Genomic DNA, 24,768 nt, shown 5'->3' with positions numbered 1-24,768 from the left:
AGGAACCTTTGAGGTCACATAGGCCAAGTCACTTGAGAATTTGTTGTGATAAGTAAAGTATGGCCCTTAATTTTAATATCAGTTTTTTTTTAGCCTGCACCAGCCTCATATTATTAATGTTATTAGATGAAAATTGCAGTGACCAGAGAATTTTCTTTGATACAGATATATCTATCCATGAATTTCTGGTTGAAAATATACAAAATTCTGGTGATTTCAAGGATACATGACTAAATTCTCTTGTAGGTTGATAATATAATTTATTGGAACAAATGAGTGACATAAATAGACAACTGGGTTTGCTATGCAGTTAGTACTAGAGAGAATGACTCAGTTTTAGCTATTTGACATTTATCATCCTTTGCCAGACCTCATTTAATGTCTAAGTAGCTTCCAGTCAACAACTATATTGTGAATCAATTCATGCAGTATTAAGTGGAACATTTTACAATCTATTTTGTGGGCTGATGATGAAATTATATTCCTTAAAGTTGAAAAATCAATGCTATTTAACAAGTTTTTAATGGCTAGCTTGACCTTGAGTGACACCTTTTAAATGTTTTCAGAATAAAATCAACAAAAACATCTCCTGAAGTTGGACTCCATAGATGATAAGAAACTCGTATTTTTCCCTGAGGAAAATCTTGGCTCTCTCCCCAAACATTCACTTGCCAACTTTACACAAAAATGAGATGCTCTTCCTTAGGGACATTAGATGCCTTAACTTTCATAAAGAATGTCAGCTCTACCCTCAACAAGGCTGAATGTTAAAGGATATAAAACAACCTTTAATTGGCTACATGAAACACCTCCCTGGGTCACAAATTCAAACACCTCCAAGGGCCAGGCAGGTAACATAGAAATGGTAGTGAGTTCCAGGTCTGGGATGACAGCATGAAGAGCTCTGTGGACCAACTCCCCAGTGAAAGAAGCAAAGCTGGAAAAAAAACCTATAAAAACAAATGTTTTAATTCTCTAGAAATTGTCCTAAGAACATACAGAAAATGAAATATTTTTAAGAAAATCTACTAAAACTCAGAACAGAGAGAGAGAGTCTGTGGCATTTACACCACACCCCACTTTCTCCTTTACCCTGCCTCTCCTTCCACAGTTCAACTTGATAGAGGCTCCGTTTGGGCCTCCTCTCCCCTCAGCTCCCAAACAAGGGTTACTGTATCTCACTGAGAGTCAGAAACTGCTGGCATTTCTCATCCCCTCCAACTCCAAATAGAAGAGGTTAAATTCCCGGTGAGTGAAACCAAGAAGTTGGGGGGCTTATTTCCTCTACCTGGGCCCTGCCCAGGCGCTACTCACATGTAGAAGGCTGAGAATACTAGGTCCATGAACACCCTCACTCTAGCTTCTTGTAGAGTAGAGGTTCTAACTGGGAGAGGAAAGCCAAGAATATCAGAGGCTACTGCCCCAACCAGTCCCTGAGTGGCCACTTAGAGAGTCTGCCCAGAAGGAGAGGTAGTCTATAAGAAAAGAGAGCTCAGAAGCTTTCCCCCAAAGAACTGAGATTATTTAAGACAGTGTCTGGGGAAGTTCAAGCCTAAGGGCATCCTCAAAAAAATAGCTTCTATTAATTAAGAGCAACAAGTTAAACCTTAAGTCAGCTAGTTTACTAGAGAGAACTAGAAAGAGAGATATCTAAGAAGAACCCTCATAGGGTCAGAACAAAATTCAGAACTGATTTCAGAAAGTATACCTGCTCAAATTTAATTGCATCAGACTGCTGAGCAATTTATACTCCAGGGCATTTTTAGAAGCAATAGAGTAATCAACTGGCAAATAGTGGAGTCTGACAGGTAAGAAAGTAATACCAAATTAAACAGGCAGGCAGCTTAAAAGAAAGATCAGAGAAAGAGACAGTCAAAGAGAGACCTGCTAGGACGAGTGTCATCCTAGGTGACTGTGCAGAGGCCCAAGGCTGTGAATCTCTGAGGAGTGACACCAAAGACTTCACACTATGAGAAGGAAATAAACTTCACTAAGTAAATCCAGTCAAATAAAAAAAGAAAAACAACAACAAAATAAGCCTAGGAGAGTGGGGCAGTATCCAGAGTTTCTATGACATATTGTTTAAAATGTCCAGTTTTCTGTGCTTTTTAAGATGCAGAGAATTTTTGCACATATTTTTATATACCTCAGAAATTCTGGTAGAGTAGTTTGCACATCATAAGACCCAATGAATGCCAGCTCGAGCAGTAAGTGTAGGCACTGTCACTTGAGGTGACCAAAGGCTATGTTGCTTTAGTTGATGGTACAGACACACCAAACTTTAATGACATTTATACCTATGAATGATATAACTAGCTATATCTTAGATATAATCTGACAATATCTTATATACAAAATGTGACAAAGCTAAGGATCTTGGAACTTTTCAATAACTTAGTGTCTTCAGCATAGCTTAGTAATAAAAATCTTTTATGCCTCAAATAAAATAATCCTACAATAAAGAAATAGTACATTTTATTCCTTTTTAATAAAATTATTATATTTTATATGGTGGTATCTATCAGAATATTGAAAAAGTGCTGTACTCACTGTGCTAGGAGCTGGTGGATTTGGGCTTTAGACCTGGCCTTGCTATTAAGTTAATTTGTGGCTTTAAGCAATCTTCCTCCTTATTGTTATTTTGTTTTCTCACCTGAAAAGTGAATAGAGTGAGCAATATATCTTCCCAGGTTTATTCCAGCTCTTGGGTTCTGCAATTTCACCAGTGGAACTTTAGTCACTTAGTTTGGCAGAATAGGAGAACTCTAGTACATTCTGTTTGTTTAACATGTGATGTAAATACACTCACCAAGAGCTATTTTATTTTGGTGCTACCACTAGGCTCTGTCAAATCCATACTGTGATTGTGTTCCCAGTGTCAAATAGTACCAATGTCAAAGTGCTTCATCATTGGTCTGTCATTAGCATAGTACTTTAAAAACTAGGATAACAGTGGTGAATCATATTCATATTTCCTTGGAATTCATCTTCATTCAATTAAAAATTAGAGTCATGGTCTTGAATTAGATACTGAATTGACTCAGCAGTCCCTGGAGGAATTATATGACGCTGAGGGTGGTAGTAGGGGACTGGTAATGTAATTGTTTGTACCACTGGAATCTTAAAGTAAGTCTAGGAATTTGATGCTACAAAGGAATTCAGGAGAAAAAGATACCAAGATATCAGTGGCCTTTTAAGGTTGCTAAGGACTTCTTTGTTTTTTTGATTTTTGCTTTCTGTGTTTGCTTTAGATTTTTGCACATTAATTTTTAGAAGAAACATGTGGGGCATTAAACAATAAAATAGTGACAGTGGGGCTGAAAAGGCACAGCCAGAACTGAAAAATAAAAGCAACTTTTGATAACCAATTGGAAATGAAGCGTGAGGGAGAAAAATAAGATGAATGTGATTCGGAGGACTATAGCTTGGGAAAATGTGTAGATTACAAAACTATCAATAGAAATTTTGGGAGGAGGAACATATTTTTGGAATATACCCAAGTTATGTTGACTATGGCTATTTTTGAGATTTTCAGGTGCGTGTATCTAACAGGCACTTAGAAATAAGTCTGTAGTCCTGAGATGGTGGTCATTGGTATACAGATGTGGCTGAAGCCATGAGGTAAGGATGAATGATCCAGTGAGAGCTGTGAGCAAGAAAGGACAGGCTTTTGCAAAGACCTTTGGGAAAAGCCACATTTAAGTGCAAGGTTGTGGGGAGCAGAAGTCCAGGAATAAGACAAAGAAGAAATGATCCTAGAGGTAAGGAAATAATTAAAAGAGAGTATGAAGTTCCTGAAGCTATGGAAAAAATAGCCAGTCTTCAGAAGCTGGGTGGGGTATATGTTTAGTTAGTTCTGCTCAAAGCTAAGGAACATAAGCAGTGACAACACGTTAGTGGATTTGCTGTCACAAATAAGAGCAATTTTAGCAGAAATATAAGATAGCCAGATAGTAGCCAGATAGTAGAGACAATACACTTTTTGTTAGTTTTTAAGTCTGGTGGTCAAGAGAAGAAGGAACATAGGGTGAATGGTTTCACAGGGAGATAGGGTCAAAGGAAGTGTTTTGTTTGTTTTAATATTTGCTTTTTAAAGAGGATTAGGAGTAACATAAGTATTTATAAGGAAGGGGAGAAGTATATATGTAAATATATGTGTACATGTAAGAATGCTGTGGTGGAGAGTACTTTCATTAAGAATGATGACATTTGTTCTCTTTTAAGACAAAGCAATTTTGAAAGAATACAATATTGAAGTAATTGACAAACTAGCTATCAGTTCCCAGTGAAGTCAGTAATGCAGGAAATTATAGTAAGTCCCCCAGGAATTAATCTGAAAGAAATAATGCAATATTGTTTCCCCAATTGTCCTAAATAAGTAATGATTAAAAGTTGACAGAAAAGTTGAAATGACTGTTTTGTATAAACACAGATTGACTGAAAAGTCTGTAAGAATTTTTGAGGCAGCAGGCTGGTTCCAGGGCAACCTGGGGTACAGAAACAGAATGGGCAAAGGGACATAGGTGTTTGAAGAAGGGCAAGTATTCTAATGAACCCAGGGAAAGGGTGGTGAGAGAAATTGAGGGCTGACTGAGAGGTAAATTTGGAAAGGGCAGATGGTGGAGGATCTTGAACTGGATGTTTGGGTGCAAATGTACTTACAGGATTGATTTTTATCTTTTGGACCATTCTTTCTTTGTTAGGTCTTCATGGAGTCAATTGCTTACTTACCAGAACAACATTTCAACAGAAATATATATATATATATATAATGTGTATATAGTGTATATATGTAATGTGTATTTATATATATAATATATTTCAATAGAATACACACTATATATTTATATACACATATAAATAAATTGGTATAATTCATGTCCACTGTCCTTTATATTCCCAGTTAGGTAAGACTGTATTTTCTAAATCATCCTCTGAGAATCAGGCCACAGAGGGTGGTATTGTCTGCTTGTGGAGAGTGGTAACATTTTGGACAAGCTAATTCAGGTAGTGAGAAAGGAAGTTCTAGTAATGTACTTGGTCCTGGACTCATACAGTTTTTGAGCTGGAAAGCACTTGAGAGATTGTTTAGTGACAGGGATCCTAAATTCAAATGCACATAGAAGTTAGCAGGTAACAAGAATGAGGCCAGGTGGACACAAGATGAAATGACAGATGTCAGAAACGAGTCCCACCAGCTGATTCCATCTGATACGGGTGGTCTGTTTTGAAAGAAAATTTTAGTGCTGGCCAACATTTAGAAATCAGATTTCATGTAGAAAACTAGATTTCTGACTTATTTTGAAATATTAGAAGATCTTCAACCCAAGACCTGTATTAGCATTTGGAATCAAGGTGAATTGACATGCCTGCTCTTTTTAGCTTGTGGGGAAAAGTGTGGAAGGAAATAACCAGTGTCAAGAGTAGATCCATTAACTAGTAGAGTTAGGGAGCTTTTCTTTCTTATTGCTTTCAAATGTTCTGTTATGAAATTGCATTATATTTGATAAAAGAAAGAAAATAAGTTAAAAGTAAAAATAATACATCTCAGTCTAAAAATTGGTTGCCTGGGATGTCCAAGTGGTACTGAATTCTGTTTGGTGGTAGAAGCAATGGCCATAAATTAATTGATCTTGACCTACAGGCAGGTGTCCTGAACCGGCTTTGACTGTCTCATGAACCTTTCACTTTCAGTCCTTCCTCCTGGTGCACATGGCCTTTGATGAGAGCAACAAGAGGACTGGGATCTTTTGGGGGAAGCAGAGGCTGTTTCCTTTCCATGTCTGTGCAAGAGTGAGGTGGCAGCTCAGGTTGAAACACATGAATAGGAGGTACCTTAGGGGAGACTAGAGCTTAAAATTTCAGAAACTTGAGAGCAGCAGTTGCAACTGGCTGTGATGCTGCCCCTTGCCCACCTTCCCCAGCCAGGGGAAGTTGGTGATACCTGGAGACATTTTTGGTTGTTACAACCGGAGAGTAGGTGCTACTGGCATCTAGTGGGTAGAGGCCAGGGATGTTGCTAAATAGCCTACGATGAACAGGAAAGCCCCTGTGATAAAGAATTATCCAGCTTAATATGGCAATGGTACTGAAGGTTGAGAGACCCTCCCTAGAAGAATTCATTCCTGGGTACTTAGCCAAACTACCCTACCTACTGCTGACAGACTGTCTGCTTAACTGATTGTATACTATTAAATCAAGCCTGAGACATAACTTAGCAATGGGCAAAGTTTCCTTCACTCCTTTCAGTCAATTCAGATGCTTCTGGAAAGTACATTGAATGACTCCAGATAATCCAATTAAATTCCACCAACATCACAGATGCTATGGACCAGCTGACATGCCAGGTACTGTCTGGAATATACAGTGAGGGCTGTCTCTGGCCTTAAAAAGAGTGTAATATCCAAGGATGGAAGGGCAGGAATTCTGCTTGTAGCACTTTCTCATTTCCTAATAAAGGCCTAGGGTGAGCTTGTCTCATTGTTATAAAAGAGAGAAATTGTTCTCCAGAGGCTTGGAACTGAAAACAGACATCCTATGGTGGGCATTAGCCAGGCCCACTTTTGTATTTCTTCCTCTTATTTATTTATTTGTTTGTTTTTAAACTTGTCTCTAAGTTGTGAAAAAAAATTAACGCTATTACTTCTAACTAGTTTTCCTGGTACTTTGGAAAAATTGATTAAGAAAGACAAGTTAAACCAAACACATAATTCTGCTAAAAAAATATCGAAATTATGTAGTCAATATCCTTGAAGCTTAAAGGTATTTTAATGAGAAACACTGTTTATTGCTGTTGGTTTTTCTTGACTGATTGGCTTTCAACTCAAAGGAAATTTACTGTAATTGCAGAAATTGTATGAAAATTGAAACCCAAACCAAATCTGAGCTATTATAATGATGCATTCTTCTGTCAAAAGGAATTTTAAAAAATTTGAGGAATGGTTTGAACACCCAGGTTTAAAATTACACTCAGGTCTATTCATCTGTCTGTATATTTAGTGGCAAAAATACCACTATTATGTACTTGAAACTCGGCTTACATGCTTAACAAATAATCTCTTGCTTTTGAGGGGACCCCGAAGATAGAGATCCCTGTATGTGCACTTATCAGAACACCCCAGCTCTCAGTTATAAGCTCCTTTCTTCATCCACACATTCTTCCTGGTGTGACTGATCTTCTCTACTTTCTGAGGGTCACTCTGAAGACCCTCAAATCTCTTACCTCTCTCTCCCTGATCTTGCCAAAAACTCCCATTTGTAATACAACTATCAGGCTGGATTTCCACTTGGATGAGTAAGAGACACCCAGCATCACCCCCTCCTCCTACCTCCAACCGATTCCCCACCTCCCCAGTCTTCCCCATCACAGTAAATGAAACTTCCATCCACCTAGGAGCTTACACCAAAATCGTAGAAGTTATCCTTGACTTATCTTTCCTTCATTCAATTCATTAACCTGTCCTTTTTTTTTTAAACATCTTTATTGGAGTATAATTGCTTTCTAATGTTGTGTTAGTTTCTGTTGTACAACAAAGTGAATCAGCTATACATATACATATATCCCCATATCCCCTCCCTCTTGCATCTCCCTCCCACCCTCCCTATCCCACCCTCTAGGTGGTCACAAAGCACTGAGCTGATCTCCCTGTGCTATGCGGCTGCTTCCCACTAGCTATCTATTTTACATTTGGTGGTGCATATATGTCCATGCCACTCTCTCGCTTTGTCACAGCTTACCCTTCCCCCTCCCCATGTCCTCAAGTTCATTCTCTACGTCTGTGTCTTTATTCCTGTCCTGCCCCTAGGTTCATTAGAACCACTTTTTTTGTTTGTTTGTTTGTTTAGATTCCATATATATGTGTTAGCATACGGTATTTGTTTTTCTCTTTCTGACTTACTTCACTCTGTATGACAGACTCTAGGTCCATCCACCTCACTACAAATAACTCAATTTTGTTTCTTTTTATGGCTGAGTAACATTGTATAAATGTGTCACATCTTCTTTATCCATTCATCTGTCGACGGACACTTAGGTTGCTTGCTTCCATGTCCTGTCTATTGTAAATAGTGCTGCAATGAACATTGCGGTACATGACTCTTTTTGAATTATGGTTTTCTCTGGTTATATACCAAGTAGTGGGATTGCTGGGTCATATGGTAGCTCTATTTTTAGTTTTTTAAGGGACCTCCATAACTGTTCTCTATAGTGGCTGTATCAATTTACATTCCCACCACCAGTGCAAGAGGGTTCCCTTTTCTCCACACCGTCTCCAGCATTTATTGTTTCTAGATTTTTTGATGATGGCCATTCTGACTGGTGTGAGATGATACCTCACTGTAGTTTTGATTTGCATTTCTCTAATGATTGGTGATGTTAAGCATCCTTTCATGTGCCTCTTGGCAATCTGTATATCTTCTTTGGAGAAATGTCTATTTATGTCTTCTGCCCATTTTTGGATTGGGTTTTTGTTTTTTTGATATTGAGCTTCATGAGCTGCTTGTAAATTTTGGAGATTAATCCTTTGTCAGTTGCTTCATTTGCAAATACTTTCTCCCATTCTGAGGGTTGTCTTCACCTTGTTTATGGTTTCTTTTGCTGTGCAAAAGCTTTTAAATTTCATTAGGTCCCATTTGTTTATTTTTGTTTTTATTTCCATTTCTCTAGGAGGTGGGTCAAAAAGGATCTTGCTGTGATTTATGTCATAGAGTGTTCTGCCTATGTTTTCCTCTAAGAACATGTCCTGTTTAATATACAATATGTACAGTTTTGAAGCATATTTTAAATTAATAATTATGTTGTGAGCTTTTATTTCTATTATGAATTATTGGAAGTCTCAATCCACTTATTTAATGCTTAGAAATACATTATAATTCCTTGAGGCAGTAAACAAAGTCAGTGATCTTAATTTTTATTATGTAACATTTTACCTACAACTTATAAGATAGAATTTGGACTCAATTTTCAATCAAAATAAACTTATAAAATGTTTCTCTTTAATAGTTTCAGGATCTAAGACATTGATAAATATTATGGACTAGGTCTAACACCTACCTCCAAATTACTACTGTATTATTTGGCCACACACTTTAAGTTCAGCCCTTAAATTATTTATCAAAATCTCCTTCTCAGTTTTATTGATCATTTTTCTAGGTTTTGGTTTCTTACATATGACTTTCGTGGATATAGAGCCACCTAGTTTCTCTGGTGGCAGACTCTTTTCTCTACCATCCTTCTGTGTCATGCTTCCCAATAAAGTGTCCTTTCTAATTTATTGGCTTCTAGAAGCTTGGGAATGTTCAGTGGAACTCTCATTTGACTGAGACTCAAAAGTTTTCTCTGGGACTCTTGGATTTTTAAAATGTGTCTGGAGCTAATGCCCAAGGTGAGATGAGGTCACATGGACCAGCTCTACTGCCCCAGTGCAGTCTTGCTTTGTCTCTTTTATCTAGAGCTTCTGTTTTGTTTAGTCTGGCTGACTCTGCCACCATTGTTTGATTTTTCACTTTTATGCAGGCAGCATTTAGCTTCTCTTTGAAAATCGTTGAATAAATATTTAAAGAATATTGCTTAGATTGTACATTGTAATTCCTTGAGGCAGTAAACAAAGTCAATGAACTGAATTAGTAGCCTAAACAAGGGTTTCTGCAACTCTGGGTTCAACCTGAGTTTAAAATATTTACATTTCACACTGAAGTATGTAGAGATAAAGGGGCATCATGCCATTCTCAAAAGTTTTAGTAAAGAATCATATATGTATGTTTACACACAGAGGTATCAATAAATGCATGCACAAAGGAGAGGGTAAAGCTAATGCAGTAAAATTTTAGCATTTAGGGAATCTGGGAATTCTTTGTCCTCTTCATGCAATTTTTCTGTAAGTCTAAAGAATTAAAAAATAAGTATAAAAGTAGATTTTTTTAGAAAAAAATATTAAAAGTTATTTGAAAACTTGATAAATATCTGAACTAGATAATGTAAATGTCTCTTCACAGTTCTATAATTATATATTTCCTTAATCATGTAAATCTAGATTTTTCCATAGACCAACTTCTCAAGTGGGGTGTTTGTCTCTTCTTTAACTTTTCTATTAAGTTTCAGAATAGACTAGGTCCAGATATATTTGGAGAAATAATATAAAATAAAAAGCAGTCATTCAAGATATCATTTGTCATTGTTGCCACTGGGTTGCATTCGCATCAGAGACTCACTGAACAGCTGTCAAATATCTTCGTAGTTTTACAATATCATGTATGGAATGTTGAAGGTTGCTTGAGAATCTGATTCATTTATTTACAAATTTATGGCAAATGTAACACATTTTCAAATGCCATGATTCATCGATTAAAATGCAGTCTAGAGGCTATAATTTACTTGCGGGATGATGATAGACAAAAGTCTTAAAATGATCAGTAAGGAAAGAGTCCGACTGTAACTATGAATAGCAACTATACTCCAATTTAAAAAAAAAAAAGAAAACTATATGTTCAATTTCTTTTGTAAATATGTCTGTTCAAATTTAAAAAAAAGAGAAAGAATGTGAATTGTCAAGGTAATTTAATGAAGCATTAAACCAAAAGATGGTCCTTGAAATATAAAAAATTAAATTCTAGTGAAGAGGAATAGGGGCTTAAAAAGTAATTAAATTAGTTTTTAATTTAAAAAAGTCAAGGGTCCTGAAAAGTCCAAATCCTACCACTCATGTTAAGGGCCTCTACTAAGATAATGCTTCTGCTGTTGGGTTTGAACATTGGCTTCCAATTTCATTTTCCTCCTCCACATTTCCCTTTTAAACAATTACGTTAAAAAAAGAACACAGTGAAGGTTGGTATATGATTTTTTTTCTCAGAATGGCAAATCAGAAATAAAATAAAATTGTATAGTTTGATTGGAGAACTCTATTTACAAAAACAAAACCACAGTTTTCATATTTGATATCTTTTGGAAAAAATTTAAGGGTAAATTTCAGGGGCCTTCTGAGTCAGACTTCATGTTTGGCTGGCCTATAGTATTTCTTTTTTAAAAATTTTTTATAGGAGTATAGTTGATTTACAATGTGTTAGTTTCTGCTATACAACAAAGTGAATCAGTTATACATATACATATATCCACTCTTTTTTAGATTCTTTTCCCATATAGGTCATTACAGAGTGCCCATTTCTGACAGCTTCAAACTGCTCTTCACTAAGACACCGCATTTTACCTGTGAAATGAAAGCAGTTCTTTATTGAGATAATGACCAAAACTTATTTTTGAAGCTTGTTTGATGCTTGAGAACAAACAGCTGTACTGACCCATGCCCATAACACCCTGAAGGGTTTCTATGCCTGAGACTGTCCCTCAATAAAAATTCTAGATGAACATCTTGAATTCAGAAAACATTGGTCCTTGGAGGCACTTAATTCTAAGAAACTGCAAATCCAGATACTTGGAGTTCAGTATGATGGATACCAAGCCAATCAAAGTTGGATATAAAAAAGTTGACTACTAAGTTTGATCAGGAAGAAATGAGTTAAAGAAGCAACAATGAACATAGAGTGGGGTACCCCAGAGTTATGAATAGAGTATAAAGCAATAAAATATGGGACAGCTTTGCTACAAGTTCCTCAGAATCTGTTGTGATTATTTGTTAATAGATTTAGATTTGGGATTATTTCATTAGACTAATTTTTTAAATTAAACTTTAATCAAGATATTATTTTAAAGTACAGTTCTATTTTTTAATTTAAATTACAACTCCATTGTTATCTTTTTGTGGATAATTTGTTTTGAAAAGGAATTAAGTACTTTTTCCCTGACCATTTTAGTGACTCCTTCCTTGTGTATGGCTATTTTGATCAAGAGATCCTTGTCCTGTCAAGCATTGCTGTTGATCAACTCTATTTTTCTCTGGATAATATCTTCCCCTCAGCAATGTCCAGCTCTGGATTCTGTTTCTTCTCCTCACCCTAGAAATCTGTGCCAAGTAAGAAAGAGAGAAAGGACTCATAAACTAAGAAAAAGTAACTACAAGATACTTTTTGAGAGATTAGGGTTCATTTTTCATAGGGATTCTGAAATTTTTTTACAGTTTAGAGTCATGGACAATTTTTAACACTTGTGTCAGTTTCATTTATTATAAACTCTTGCAGGAAAACTAATCTTCCAGTATGCCTTTTACTTGTGTTTAGATTTTTCCCCTTTGGGGAAGTATAGAAAGAACCAGAACGGCAGTATGAATCAGTTAGCTCAAGCTCACTGATGTCATCTGAAACTATAAAGGGACAAAGAATTAAGAAATAAGGTCATACAGTTTTAAGTCCAAATTTGAGTTCATTGGGATTGGGGGGGTTGTGAGTAGAGTTTTCTTATACTTAGGAAGATCCAATGGTAATCTTAAATTTGGCTATAAATTTACCATTTCTAATTGTAGATCTGAAATATAGATTCCAAAAATATAAAGTTTAGAAAAGACCTCTTTGCCCTTTATTACTCAATTTTTAGTGCCCCAACTTCGGTGCCTTCTCCAAATGGCAGACTCCTTAATACAGGAGCTGCTTGGATGACAACTTTGACTTAAGTGTAGATGCTGATAGCTTTTACTCTCCATTTCTCTTCCTTTTACAATTCAAAGCTGTGTAATTAGAGATCCATATCAGCAAATGCCTGAATTTTGCACCTCATCTCAGAATTGAATTTGCAAAGAAGGTATCACTGTTAAATTACTTGCCACCTAAATCCTTTTTCGTTTTTCGCCAAAGATTTTTAGCCAACAACTGGTTTTCTGGATAAGGGATTAAAAAGTCCCCAAAATAGCAGGATCAAAATCATTTTGCCTAAACAAAAAGATTGAATTATGTCTGTTGAATGGACTCTGCTTTCCTTGTGCTATGAGACTCTGCAGTGTGAAATGTTTTACATCCTCTGTCTGCCAGTTCTGGTTCTGCTCATTATATGTAAAAAGCTCCTCCATACCATTTTCAGCTTCCTTTTTTTTTCTTTTAACAGAAATGCTGGCATGCAACTTACCTCCAGGAATAGCTCAGAGCTGATGCTGTCAACTTAGTCATGAGAATTACTATTCTCTCCTCTTTGGAAATATTCTCCCCCAGTCTCTATAATCATGAGCCCATAAGAGCTAGGTGATTGCAGTTAAAATGAAACATATAGTTTTGTAGAACATATAGGAAGCAGACTATTTCATATAGGAAGGAGAAATCACGTTGTTGATTTCTCGTATCAACAATACGCCCTTACATTCTAAGCCACAAGAAATATTTATCTATAAGGACGTCTCTTCCCTTGAAAAGGAGGATTTTATACGTAAAGCTCAGATCCAGTATATGATATTAAAAAGCATGCCTGTATATTTCTTATGTTGAAAATGTTTTCAAATAATGACTATAACTTATAAGAATGGTAGAATATTTTTATACAGTTTTCATGTTGAAAAATACCTACTAGTAGGAGTTATAAAATATATTAAAAAGAATCCAAGAGCACTCTTGAACAGGCTTTTATTTCTCATCATACGATGCTATTTCTGAATCTTTTACACCGTCAGTTTTGAAAATGAAAACATCGTTTTTTCCTTTTCAGAGAAATGATAAGATTAATTTACCTGTTGAGATGAGCAAAGCAGAAGAAACATGAGTTTCTGCCTGTTATTTTGTTAACACTGTATAAACCAGTTATGTATTTTCAAAAACATGCTTTCCAAATCTTGTACCTAATGATTATGTCTTTGGTATGAGTACATATGCCCGACTCCCCACTTTCTCAGCCTGCATCCCCAGAGTTGTGTTTACTTACAGAAGCACAGTTTTCAGACTTGTCTTCCACAAAACCAATTTGGCAGGGTGTCCTCTGATTCTGAAGCCAGTAGTCTGTAGATTCCAGCAGGCTGTTGCTGCGGAGAACCTGAAGGAACCAAGACAAACTTCTCAGTGTTATTGGCAAGATTTTCTATTTAAACAAGGAACTCTTTTCTGAAGAATCTGTAAGTGTTTTGTTTGCCTCAGAGCATCTGGATATTAGAAAAAACTTCCAGGATAACAGCACCTCTAGAGTGTGTAAAATATTCAACCAAGAATCCACTTTAGAGGGATACATTGAAGTGAATACTGTTGTTTTTTTCTCTCATCTAATTCAACATCTGGAAACTTCAGTATACCTGTGACTTTTACATAATTTGCAGTCAAGTGATTTTTTTGGGGTATGGTTCAATTGGCAATGGGGAATCAAACTTCATTTAAGTGTTGGAACTCTTTTACATTCTACAATATGAAAATTTTCCATTAAAAAATGTAGTTTCTCCATTTGGCACAATACTGTTACCGAAATTATGATTCTTTAGTTCTTCAGCTTTGCTAATATATCTGTGAAATAGGGCACAGTTCTTCTAGAACACTTAGGATACTATATTAAATTTTAAAATTATTAGGAATAAGTAAGTGTCTTACAACAACCCTTTCCCTTGTAGAAGGAGTATGCTAAAGCAAAATCAATTTCAATACATAAATGAACAACACTGTGATTTACAAATGCCTTGTTTCTGGGCTTTGATTTTAAAGCAATGAAGAAAAATTGCACTTCTGAGCCAAAACATTTTGAAGATGCAATCTCATAAACAAACAAATGACTCAACTTCTGATGTGTCTTAACTCTATTCAAATATTGTATATGATTTTTCTCATCTTATATAAGATTTCCAATGCTCTCTTGGTACCCTCTGCTTTATTAGGGTACATGTCTGCTACTATTTGACAACTACCTTCACTTAAGTAATATAACACATTTAATCAGTTTTGGTTAATGCCACAAAAATAGAATGACACTTCAATTACATTTCATTTGCACAGTGAAGGATTGTCTTTTTTTCTATAAAGATTAAAGTACATTAATTTTTGTCTCTGCATGTTGAATTAACCAAATATGTCTAACACATTTTTCTATAACATTTTTGTTTCAGCTAAGTGATATTATTACTTTTTAAATATTTTTCCCACTCAATGCTTATTATTCCTGGAGATGACAAATTTTCATCCTTTTACAGAACAGTACAAAGAGACACTTTGATGAGAAGGTAATTGAATGACGAAATTCAGTTATCACTGCAGACTCAAGTTGGCAATGGAAGCTCTCAGGTCTCTTCAAGATTTTATCTAAACTGTGGTTCTTAAAGTGTGAGCTGAGACCCCCTAGGGGTCACTGAGATCTTTCAGAGAGTCCAGCAGTCAAACTATGCTTATTATAATACAAAGATTTTATTCACCCTTTTCATTCAAATCATCTCATGAGTACTCAGTGGAGTTCTCCAGGGTCCACACGAGGTGTGATGGTGTAATAGGCTGACTGCAGAAGCAAATAGGAGAGTCTAGCTGTCTTCTTTTAAGTCAGATATTAAGAAGATTTGCTAAAAATGTAAGATGAAATTATTTTTCTCACTAAAGTGTTTTGTTTTGGAAAACATAGATATTTCCATAAAAATATGTATGTTAACATGTAATGTGTTTGTTATTTTTTAAAAATTATGTTAAAATAATAAATTATGGTTATTTATATTGTTACTGTTATTTTAAAATTACACATATTTAGAATTTTCTTAACTTTTTTCTATGAATTATAACTTTATATAACTTCTTTAAGTTTCAGTATTTTCATTTCTTTCTATGTGGCCTCAGACTTCATCAAAATATGCTGAAAATACAATTTAGTATATAGCAAAAGCTGTTTTTTATAATTTTTATTTTATATTGAAGAATAGTTGATTAACAATGCTGTGTTAGTTTCAGGTGTACAGCAAAGTGATTCAGTTTACATGTATCTATTCTTTTTCAAATTATTTTCCCATTTATGTTATTACAGAGTATTGATATGTCAACCCCAAACTCCCAATTTATCCTTCCCTGCCACCTTTCCCCTTTGGTAACCATAAGTTTGTTCTCTAAGTCTGTGAGTCTGTTTCTGTTTTGCAAATAAGTTTATTTGTATCATTTTTTTTGATTCTGCAAGTAAGTCAGACAAAGACAAATATCATATGATATCGTTTACATGTGGAAATTTTCTTTGCTTTAATTTATAATATGGAAAATATCAATAAGTGTAAACCCTACAATCAGAAGCTTCATGAGGTCTCCCAACATTTTTAGAGTGCAAAGGAATTTTGATTCCAAAAAAATACAATTGAGAACCATTGATCTAGACTAACTTTATTTAAAGAAGAAAAAGCTTCTCAGTCCACCTCCTCCACTGCCATTCACTTTTACTTTCAGCATATTTAGAATAGAATTTAAGAGACTGGACATTAGTGATCTAACTGTGTTGAAATCTAAACCTGGTCATTAGTAGCAGGAAGACCTTGGGTGGTTGCCTAAAATCCTGAGTCTAGGTTTCTACACCCATGAATGGAGAGAGTAACACCCACCTGGTGGTGGAATCATTGGGGCATTCAGTGAGATGACAAGTGTCAAACACTTCAGCATGCAAGATGACAAGTCATCCTCTCAATACATGGCTCTCATTTTTACTATTTGATACGAACTTCAAAGGAAAATAGAAAATTGGAAGCTTTTGCCTGAAATGAGTGGATTGAAAACATTTCAGATGTATGAAGACAAATTTTCTTCAGCAAATATTCTGACCTAAGGTGTAACTTCAGTTCAACATTTTGTAGTATTAATGGTTGCAGCGACTAGTTTTTGCGTGCTTAGAATGTGCTGGGAAATGTGTTAAATTTTTCATATATTTATTTACTTATTTATTACTTTTAAATTTAATCCTTAGTGCAATACTATAAGGTAGGAATTAAAGAGAAGGATCTTCATGGCAATTGTCATTTTGCAGATGAAGACCTTGAGGTTCAGCGAGATTTGAGTTCCTGCCCCAAGCTGCTCAGAGCTGGACTTTGAATTCAGTTTTGAAGATACCAAGTCTGTGAGTGAAATCATTTAACAATGTTGCCTTGCATAACCCCTACAGATGGGTGTGATTTGGGGTATGTTTCTGAAGCGTTATGTACCTCTAATTTTTGTAAACATAACTATGTTTACTCTGTATCATAATAATGTTAGAGATTTAAAATGGAAGCATCAAATGAACATACCAGTTAAGAATAGTTTGCAATGCAGCTTAATAACTCCTCTGACTAAAAATCCGTTCTTAGCCATTTCAAAGCTCACTCCACAGAAATTAGACCCTGGACTTTTTCTGTATTCTAACGTATTCTAACATATTCAAGGCACATGTATCATGGTTGCAACAAACTGTGTGTCAACAAGAGAAAACAACTGCCACTTAGAGGAGCTTATGAATTATTCCTGTCTTAAGTCAGCCCTAAGAGGGGGGCAGAGTTCAGACACAATTCACTTAGGTCTTCCAGAAAAGTGGTGGGCTGGACTGGCATATTTTCCAGGTGAAACACAGAGAGTCAGAGATGGAAATGCCGAAAGACATCAGCCTGACATTTCCACACTGCAAGATTCCCAAGGCCATGAAAAAGACTGTCTCATGATGAGGCTGACTGAGAGAATTGTCAGCTACCTAACAGATTTCTCCTGTGTTGAACTTCTCTGACATAGGGAAATAGCACAGAAAGATTCATTTGTTGAGTCTTCTACTATAAGGGCATTTTTTGCACCTATTTTAAACATAAATAATAACAAAACTTATACAAAGATCTTGTTCTGCCCTATCCTAAGGTGGGGGGGAAGTCGACAGCTTTATGGACCTGCTTACTCAGTGGAAAATGCTAGAAAGACTTCTCACTTAGCTATTCCATATCATTTGGATCCTGAGTGTCTTCTCAAAGGTCCATCTTTGCTTTAGAGGAAACAGAAATGTCAGAGCGAGGAAGTGAAATTTAAAGTGCCACCTACATCTTTCAATTGCTTAAGAACAAATGTTTTGAGGAGAACATCTTTCATGAGAATATTCATTCACGGTGTAATTTTAAAATGTGAATTTTATTCATCATAATTTAAAAAATAGGGCCTCCCTGGTGGCGCAGTGGTTGGGAGTCCGCCTGCCGATGCAGGGGACGCGGGTTCGTGCCCCGATCCCGGAGGATCCCACGTGCCGCGGAGCGGCTGGGCCCGCGAGCCATGGCCGTGGGGCCTGTGTGTCCGGAGCCTGTGCTCCGCAACGGGAGAGGCCACAGCAGTGAGAGGCCCGCGTACTGCAAAAAAAAAATAAAATAAAAAAATAAAAAAATAAATAAATAAATAAAAAATAGTTTATTCGATCTTATCAATAATTAAAATACATTTCATTGATATTTAGAGATTATTATTTAATACTTATATTTGTTCATTATTGACCAAAAAATAATACATTTAATTGAGAGCTCTCTGGACTAAGGCCCTAATAGATGTTATCTGAATTAAACTTCTAGATTTATAAGGTAGAATTTGAGGGCTAATATGTGAAATGCACTTAAAACAGTGCTTGGCATATAGCAAGTGCTCAATAAACATTTGCTATTATAAAAATTATTATTCTGTTTGCCCAGACTTAGAGGGGTCAATAATTTTCTTGTTAGTGGAGAGCTAGCATTTGAGCCAGGCTCTCTGGTCCCAAAGCCCCCATTAGGCATGGCTCCATTGCAAGCTGGTAAAATTATATAATTTCTCATCCTTGGATTCTACCAAACATATGTCTATGTATTTATCCATCTCTCCCTCATGGGCCTGGTCTGGGTGATCAGGAGCTTTGAGCTCCATTCCTGACCCTACTGTCTGTGTGGTCAGGCTACCCACCAGCTCCCAGCCTCAGTTTGTCCTTTGTATACAATTAAATCATGTGATCTGAGGGGCCACTCTACATGGAACATCAGTAATTCTCTGCCTTCCTCCTCCTTTCATTCCTTCTGCTGTTCCAATTCCCAAATACATTAAGAGCCAAATAAGCAAAGAAAATAAAAATGCAGGCTTCAATAAACCACTTAGAATCATATGTTAAGCAATTTTAACCCGTGAAAAGCTTTTGGTGTAATGGTTTAGCCAAGTCATTAGAAAAAGAAGAATGCTTGAAAGAAGAATATGTGCTTGAGAATTTAATGATTTTGAAGCTTTATGAATACAATCTCCCTGCTTAGACAGTCACTTTCTGATGGTGGGGAGGGAAAGAGAAAAACTCACCAGGCTCTCAATGGTTCATTCATTTATCTGCTATTTTTAGCTGCAGGTTCAGTTATTTCAGATGAAGAGCTAATAACAAACATGCTGTGCATTCGCTAGTTTGAAATAACAATGGCACATTTTCTCTTAAAATTTCATGAGTGTCCTAAGCAATGAAGAAAGATTGTTCTGCTCTCTTGTACAGTGACTTTCCTTTTTTATATAGAGAACCAAGTTGTAGGAATTTAGTATTGATATGGCATGGGGAGGGGAAAATGGACTCCTGGTAACCTGGACACAGCTCTAAACATTGCTGGGCAGAAAAAAAAAAAGTAGTAATTAGATTGGAGAAGACAGTAATTTAAGGTTAGTCACAGGTTTGGAGGCAGAGCTGATATTCTCTTCCATCTCATCACTTACTGAGTGATCTTGGGCGAGTCATTTAGCTTCTGCAGGACTTAGTTTTTGTATTTATTACAGGAGGATGATTACAGGCACTTCAAAAAGTTATTCCAAGGCTCAAATAAGAGAAGGTTCATGAAGGACTACCCTCTTAACAGAGTAGGCAATTGATAGGTGATGGCTTTTATTATAAGAATGCAGTAAAATTTAGACAACACATTTTCTTGATCTCCACACAGCACCTGGCAGTTTCTTTTTATTTGTATTTGTGGTGCTCCATTTTTATTTTACCCCTCTTGCTTCTCCCATTTCCTCCTTCACTCAATATTCGGTCAACAGAGGTTCACTGAACTCTTTTGATGTTTGACACTGGGAATATTAAGATGAACAAAATGACTGCTGTGCCTTGGAAATTAAACTCTAAGAGGGGAGAACAAGCGTTGACAGGCTCGTGATAGAGAAAGCAGGTGCTTTGATCAGGACGATCTGTGTCAGAGATCACCCAGGATGGAGTAGCCAGTTCAACCTGCAGAAGGTTGAGACAGTGCACTTGACCCTCATGTCAAGTTGAAAGATGCATCTGAGTTGTCTGGGGATGTTGGAGAAGGTTGGGAGAACATGTCTCTCTTTCTAAGTAGCTTTCCTCTCTGATGCCCTAAAAGGGAGTATCCCCTCTGCATAGGGCCTCAGCGTGTTGCTCTTTCCACCCCTCACAACCCTTTTCATCAGAGATCTTACTGACTCCCAGGGTACTAATTCCCGCCTGGGAGGATGACTCACTGGTCTACGACTTCATCTTTGACCTTTCCCTAGAGCTTGGCTTTTCACAGTTCTATCTGTTAGTTATTTTTCTTGGATCTCCTGTTGTCACCTTGGACTCTTTGTGTCTGAACCCAAACCTTTCCCTCCCCAATTCTGGCCCTTAAAAGAAAGCTGACTCCCTGACTTCTGTATTTGCAGTTAATGGAAGAACAATTCTCTCTTACCCTGGCTTGAAATGTCTGTGCCATCTGGAACACCTCTTTATCTGTTTCTAGTCTTATATTCTGCTCTAATTTTTTCTTTAATTCACTTAACATTTAAGTACATGCTATAGACTAGTCTCTGGGTAATACAATAGTGAATAATGCAGACTCGATCTCCACATTTATGGAACTTAAAATCTGGCATGGAAACCCAGCAGTAAATAAAGGAGCACTGAAATACACTTTTTTTGTTTGTTTTGTTTTATAACAAATATAATCAGTTATACACATACATATGTTTCCATATCCCCTCCCTTTTGCGTCTCCCTCCCACCCTCCCTATCCCACCCCTCCAGGCGGTCACAAAGCACCGAGCTGATCTCCCTGTGCTATGCGGCTGCTTCCCACTAGCTATCTACCTTACGTTTGGTAGTGTATATATGTCCATGCCGCTCTTTCACTTTGTCACAGCTTACCCTTCCCCCTCCCCATATCCTCAAGTCCATTCTCTAGTAGGTCTGTGTCTTTATTCCTATCTTACCCCTATGTTCTTCATGACATTTTTTTTTCTTAAATTCCATATATATGTGTTAGCATACAGTATTTGTCTTTCTCTTTCTGACTTACTTCACTCTGTATGACAGACTCTAGGTCCATCCACCTCATTACAAATAGCTCAATTTCATTTCTTTTTATGGCTGAGTAATATTCCATTGTATATATGTGCCACATCTTCTTTATCCATTCATCCGATGATGGACACTTAGGTTGTTTCCATCTCCGGGCTATTGTAAATAGGGCTGCTATGAACATTTTGGTACATGTCTCTTTTTGAATTATGGTTTTCTCAGGGTATATGCCCAGTAGTGGGATTGCTGGGTCATATGGTACTTCTATTTGTAGTTTTTTTTTTTTTTTTTTTTAGGTATGTGGGCCTCTCACTGTTGTGGCCTCTCCCGTTGCGGAGCACAGGCTCCGGACGCGCAGGCTCAACGGCCATGGCTCACGGGCCCAGCCACTCCGTGGCATGTGGGATCTTCCCGGACCGGAGCACGAACACGTGTCCCCTGCATCGGCAGGCGAACTCTCAACCACTGCGCAACCAGGGAAGCCCTATTTGTAGTTTTTTAAGGAACCTCCATACCATTCTCCATAGCGGCTGTACTAATTCACATTCCCACCAGCAGTGCAAGAGTGTTCCCTTTTTTCCACACCCTCTCCAGCATTGATTGTTTCTAGATTTTTTGATGATGGCCATTCTGACTGGTGTGAGATGATATCTCACTGTAGTTTTGATTTGCATTTCTCTAATGAGTAAAGATGTTGAGCATCCTTTCATGTGTTTGTTGGCAGTCTGTATATCTTCTGTGGAGAAATGTCTATTTAGGTCTTCTGCCCATTTTTGGATTGGGTTGTTTGTTTTTTTGTTATTGAGCTGCATGAGCTGCTTATAAATTTTGGAGATTAATCCTTTGTCAGTTGCTTCATTTGCAAATATTTTCTCCCATTCTGAGGGTTGTCTTTTGGTCTTGTTTATGGTTTCCTTTGCTGTGCAAAAGCTTTGAAGTTTCATTAGGTCCCATGTGTTTATTTTTGTCATTATTTCCATTTCTCTAGGAGGTGGGTCAAAAAGGATCTTGCTGTGATTTATGTCATAGAGTGTTCTGCCTATGTTTTCCTCTAAGAGTTTGATAGTGTCTCGCCTTACATTTAGGTCTTTAATCATTTTGAGCTTATTTTTGTGTGTGGTGTTAGGGAGTGATCTAATCTCATACTTTTACATGTCCTTATCCAGTTTTCCCAGAACCACTTATTGAAGAGACTGTCCTTTCTCCACTGTACATTCCTGCCTCCTTTATCAAAGATAAGGTGACCATATGTCCGTGGGTTTAACTCTGGGCTTTCTATCCTGTTCCATTGATCTATATTTCTGTTTTTGTGCCAGTACCATACTGTCTTGATTACTATAGCTTTGTAGTATAGTCTGAAGTCAGGGAGCCTGATTCCTCCAGCTCCATTTTTCGTTCTCAAGATTGCTTTGGCTATTCGGGGTCTTTTGTGTTTCCATACAAATTGTGAAATTTTTTGTTCTAGTTCTGTGTAAAATGCCAGTGGTAGTTTGATAAGGATTGCATTGAATCTGTAGATTGCTTTGGGTAGTAGAGTCATTTTCACAATGTTGAGTCTTCCAATCCAAGAACATGGTACATCTCTCCATCTATTTGTATCATCTTTAATTTCTTTCATCAGTGTCTTATAATTTTCTGCATACAGGTCTTTTGTCTCCTTAGGTAGGTTTATTCCTAGATATTTTATTCTTTTTGTTGCAATGGTAAATGGGAGTGTTTCCTTGATTTCACTTTCAGATTTTTCATCATTAGTATATAGGAATGCCAGAGATTTCTGTGCATTAATTTTGTATCCTGCTACTTTACCAAATTCATTGATTAACTCTAGTAGTTTTCTGGTAGCATCTTTAGGATTCTCTATGTATAGTATCATGTCATCTGCAAACAGTGACAGCTTTACTTCTTCTTTTCCGATTTGGATTCCTTTTATTTCCTTTTCTTCTCTGATTGCTGTGGCTAAAACTTCCAAAACTAGGTTGAATAAGAGTGGTGAGAGTGGGCAACCTTGTCTTGTTCCTGATCTTAGTGGAAATGGTTTCAGTTTTTCACCATTGAGGACGATGCTGGCTGTCGTTTGTCATATATGGCCTTTATTATGTTGAGGAAAGTTCCCTCTATGCCTACTTTCTGCAGGGTTTTTATCATAAATGGGTGTTGAATTTTGTCGAAAGCTTCCTCTGCATCTATTGAGATGATCATATGGTTTTTCTCCTTCAATTTGTTAATATGGTGTATCACGTTGATTGATTTGCGTATATTGAAGAATCCTTGCATTCCTGGAATAAACCCCACTTGATCATGCTGTATGATCCTTTTAATGTGCTGTTGGATTCTGTTTGCTAGTATTTTGTTGAGGATTTTTGCATCTATGTTCATCAGTGATATTGGCCTGTAGTTTTCTTTCTTTGTGACATCCTTGTCTGGTTTTGGTATCAAGGTGATGGTGGCCTCGTAGAATGAGTTTGGGAGTGTTCCTCCCTCTGCTATATTTTGGAAGAGTTTGAGAAGGATAGGTGTTAGCTCTTCTCTAAATGCTTGATAGAATTCGCCTGTGAAGCCATCTGGTCCTGGGCTTTTGTTTGTTGGAAGATTTTTTATCACAGTTTCAATTTCAGTGCTTGTGATTGGTCTGTTCATATTTCCTATTTCTTCCTGATTCAGTCTTGGCAGGTTGTGCATTTCTAAGAATTTGTCCATTTCTTCCAGGTTGTCCATTTTATTGGCATAGAGTTGCTTATAGTAATCTCTCATGATCTTTTGTATTTCTGCAGTTTCAGTTGTTACTTCTCCTTTTTCATTTCTAATTCTATTGATTTGAGTCTTCTCCCTTTTTTTCTTGATGAGTCTGGCTAATGGTTTATCAATTTTGTTTATCTTCTCAAAGAACCAGCTTTTAGTTTTATTGATCTTTGCTATCGTTTCCTTCATTTCTTTTTCATTTATTTCTGATATGATCTTTATGATTTCTTTCCTTCTGCTAACTTTGGGGGTTTTTTGTTCTTCTTTCTCTAATTGCTTTAGGTGCAGGATCAGGTTGTTTACTCATGATATTTCCTGTTTCTTAAGGTGGGATTGTATTGCTGTAAACTTCCCTCTTAGAACTGCTTTTGCTGCATCCCATAGGTTTTGGGTCGTCGTGTCTCCATTGTCATTCGTTTCTAGGTATTTTGTAATTTCTTCTTTGATTTCTTCAGTGATCACTTCGTTATTAAGTAGTGTATTGTTTAGCCTCCATATGTTTGTATTTTTTACAGCTCTTTTCCTGTAATTGATATCTAGTCTCATAGCATTGTGGTCGGAAAAGATACTAGATACAATTTCAATTTTCTTAAATTTACCAAGGCTTGATTTGTGACCCAAGATATGATCTATCCTGGAGAATGTTCCATGAGCACTTGAGAAAAATGTGTATTCTGTTGTTTTTGGATGAAATGTCCTATAAATATCAACTAAGTCCATCTTGTTTAATGTATCATTTAAAGCTTGTGTTTCCTTATTTATTTTCATTTTGGATGATCTGTCCATTGGTGAAAGTGGGGTGTTAAAGTCCCCTACTATGATTGTGTTACTGTCGATTTCTCCTTTTATGGCTGTTAGTATTTGCCTTATGTATTGAGGTGCTCCTATGTTTGGTGCATAAATATTTACAATTGTTAAATCTTCTTGGATTGATCCCTTTA

At 36.6% G+C, this 24,768-nt stretch overlaps 1 protein-coding gene across 1 annotated transcript in view; it reads right to left on the bottom strand.

The window, feature by feature from the left end:
- The window catches only part of SPHKAP (SPHK1 interactor, AKAP domain containing), a 112,235-nt gene that overhangs the window by 63,001 nt on the left and 24,466 nt on the right, over positions 1-24,768 (bottom strand). The window contains exon 3 of the mRNA XM_060105920.1: positions 13,790-13,897. Within this exon, the coding sequence (XP_059961903.1) occupies positions 13,790-13,897 (108 nt within the window). The remainder of the gene's footprint in view (positions 1-13,789; positions 13,898-24,768) is intronic.

This window comes from Mesoplodon densirostris, chromosome 8 (genome assembly GCF_025265405.1).
Source record: "Mesoplodon densirostris isolate mMesDen1 chromosome 8, mMesDen1 primary haplotype, whole genome shotgun sequence".
Lineage (NCBI taxonomy): Eukaryota > Metazoa > Chordata > Mammalia > Artiodactyla > Ziphiidae > Mesoplodon > Mesoplodon densirostris.
Note: the sequence above shows the minus strand (reverse complement) of the source record. Positions and strands in the feature narration are given on the sequence as shown.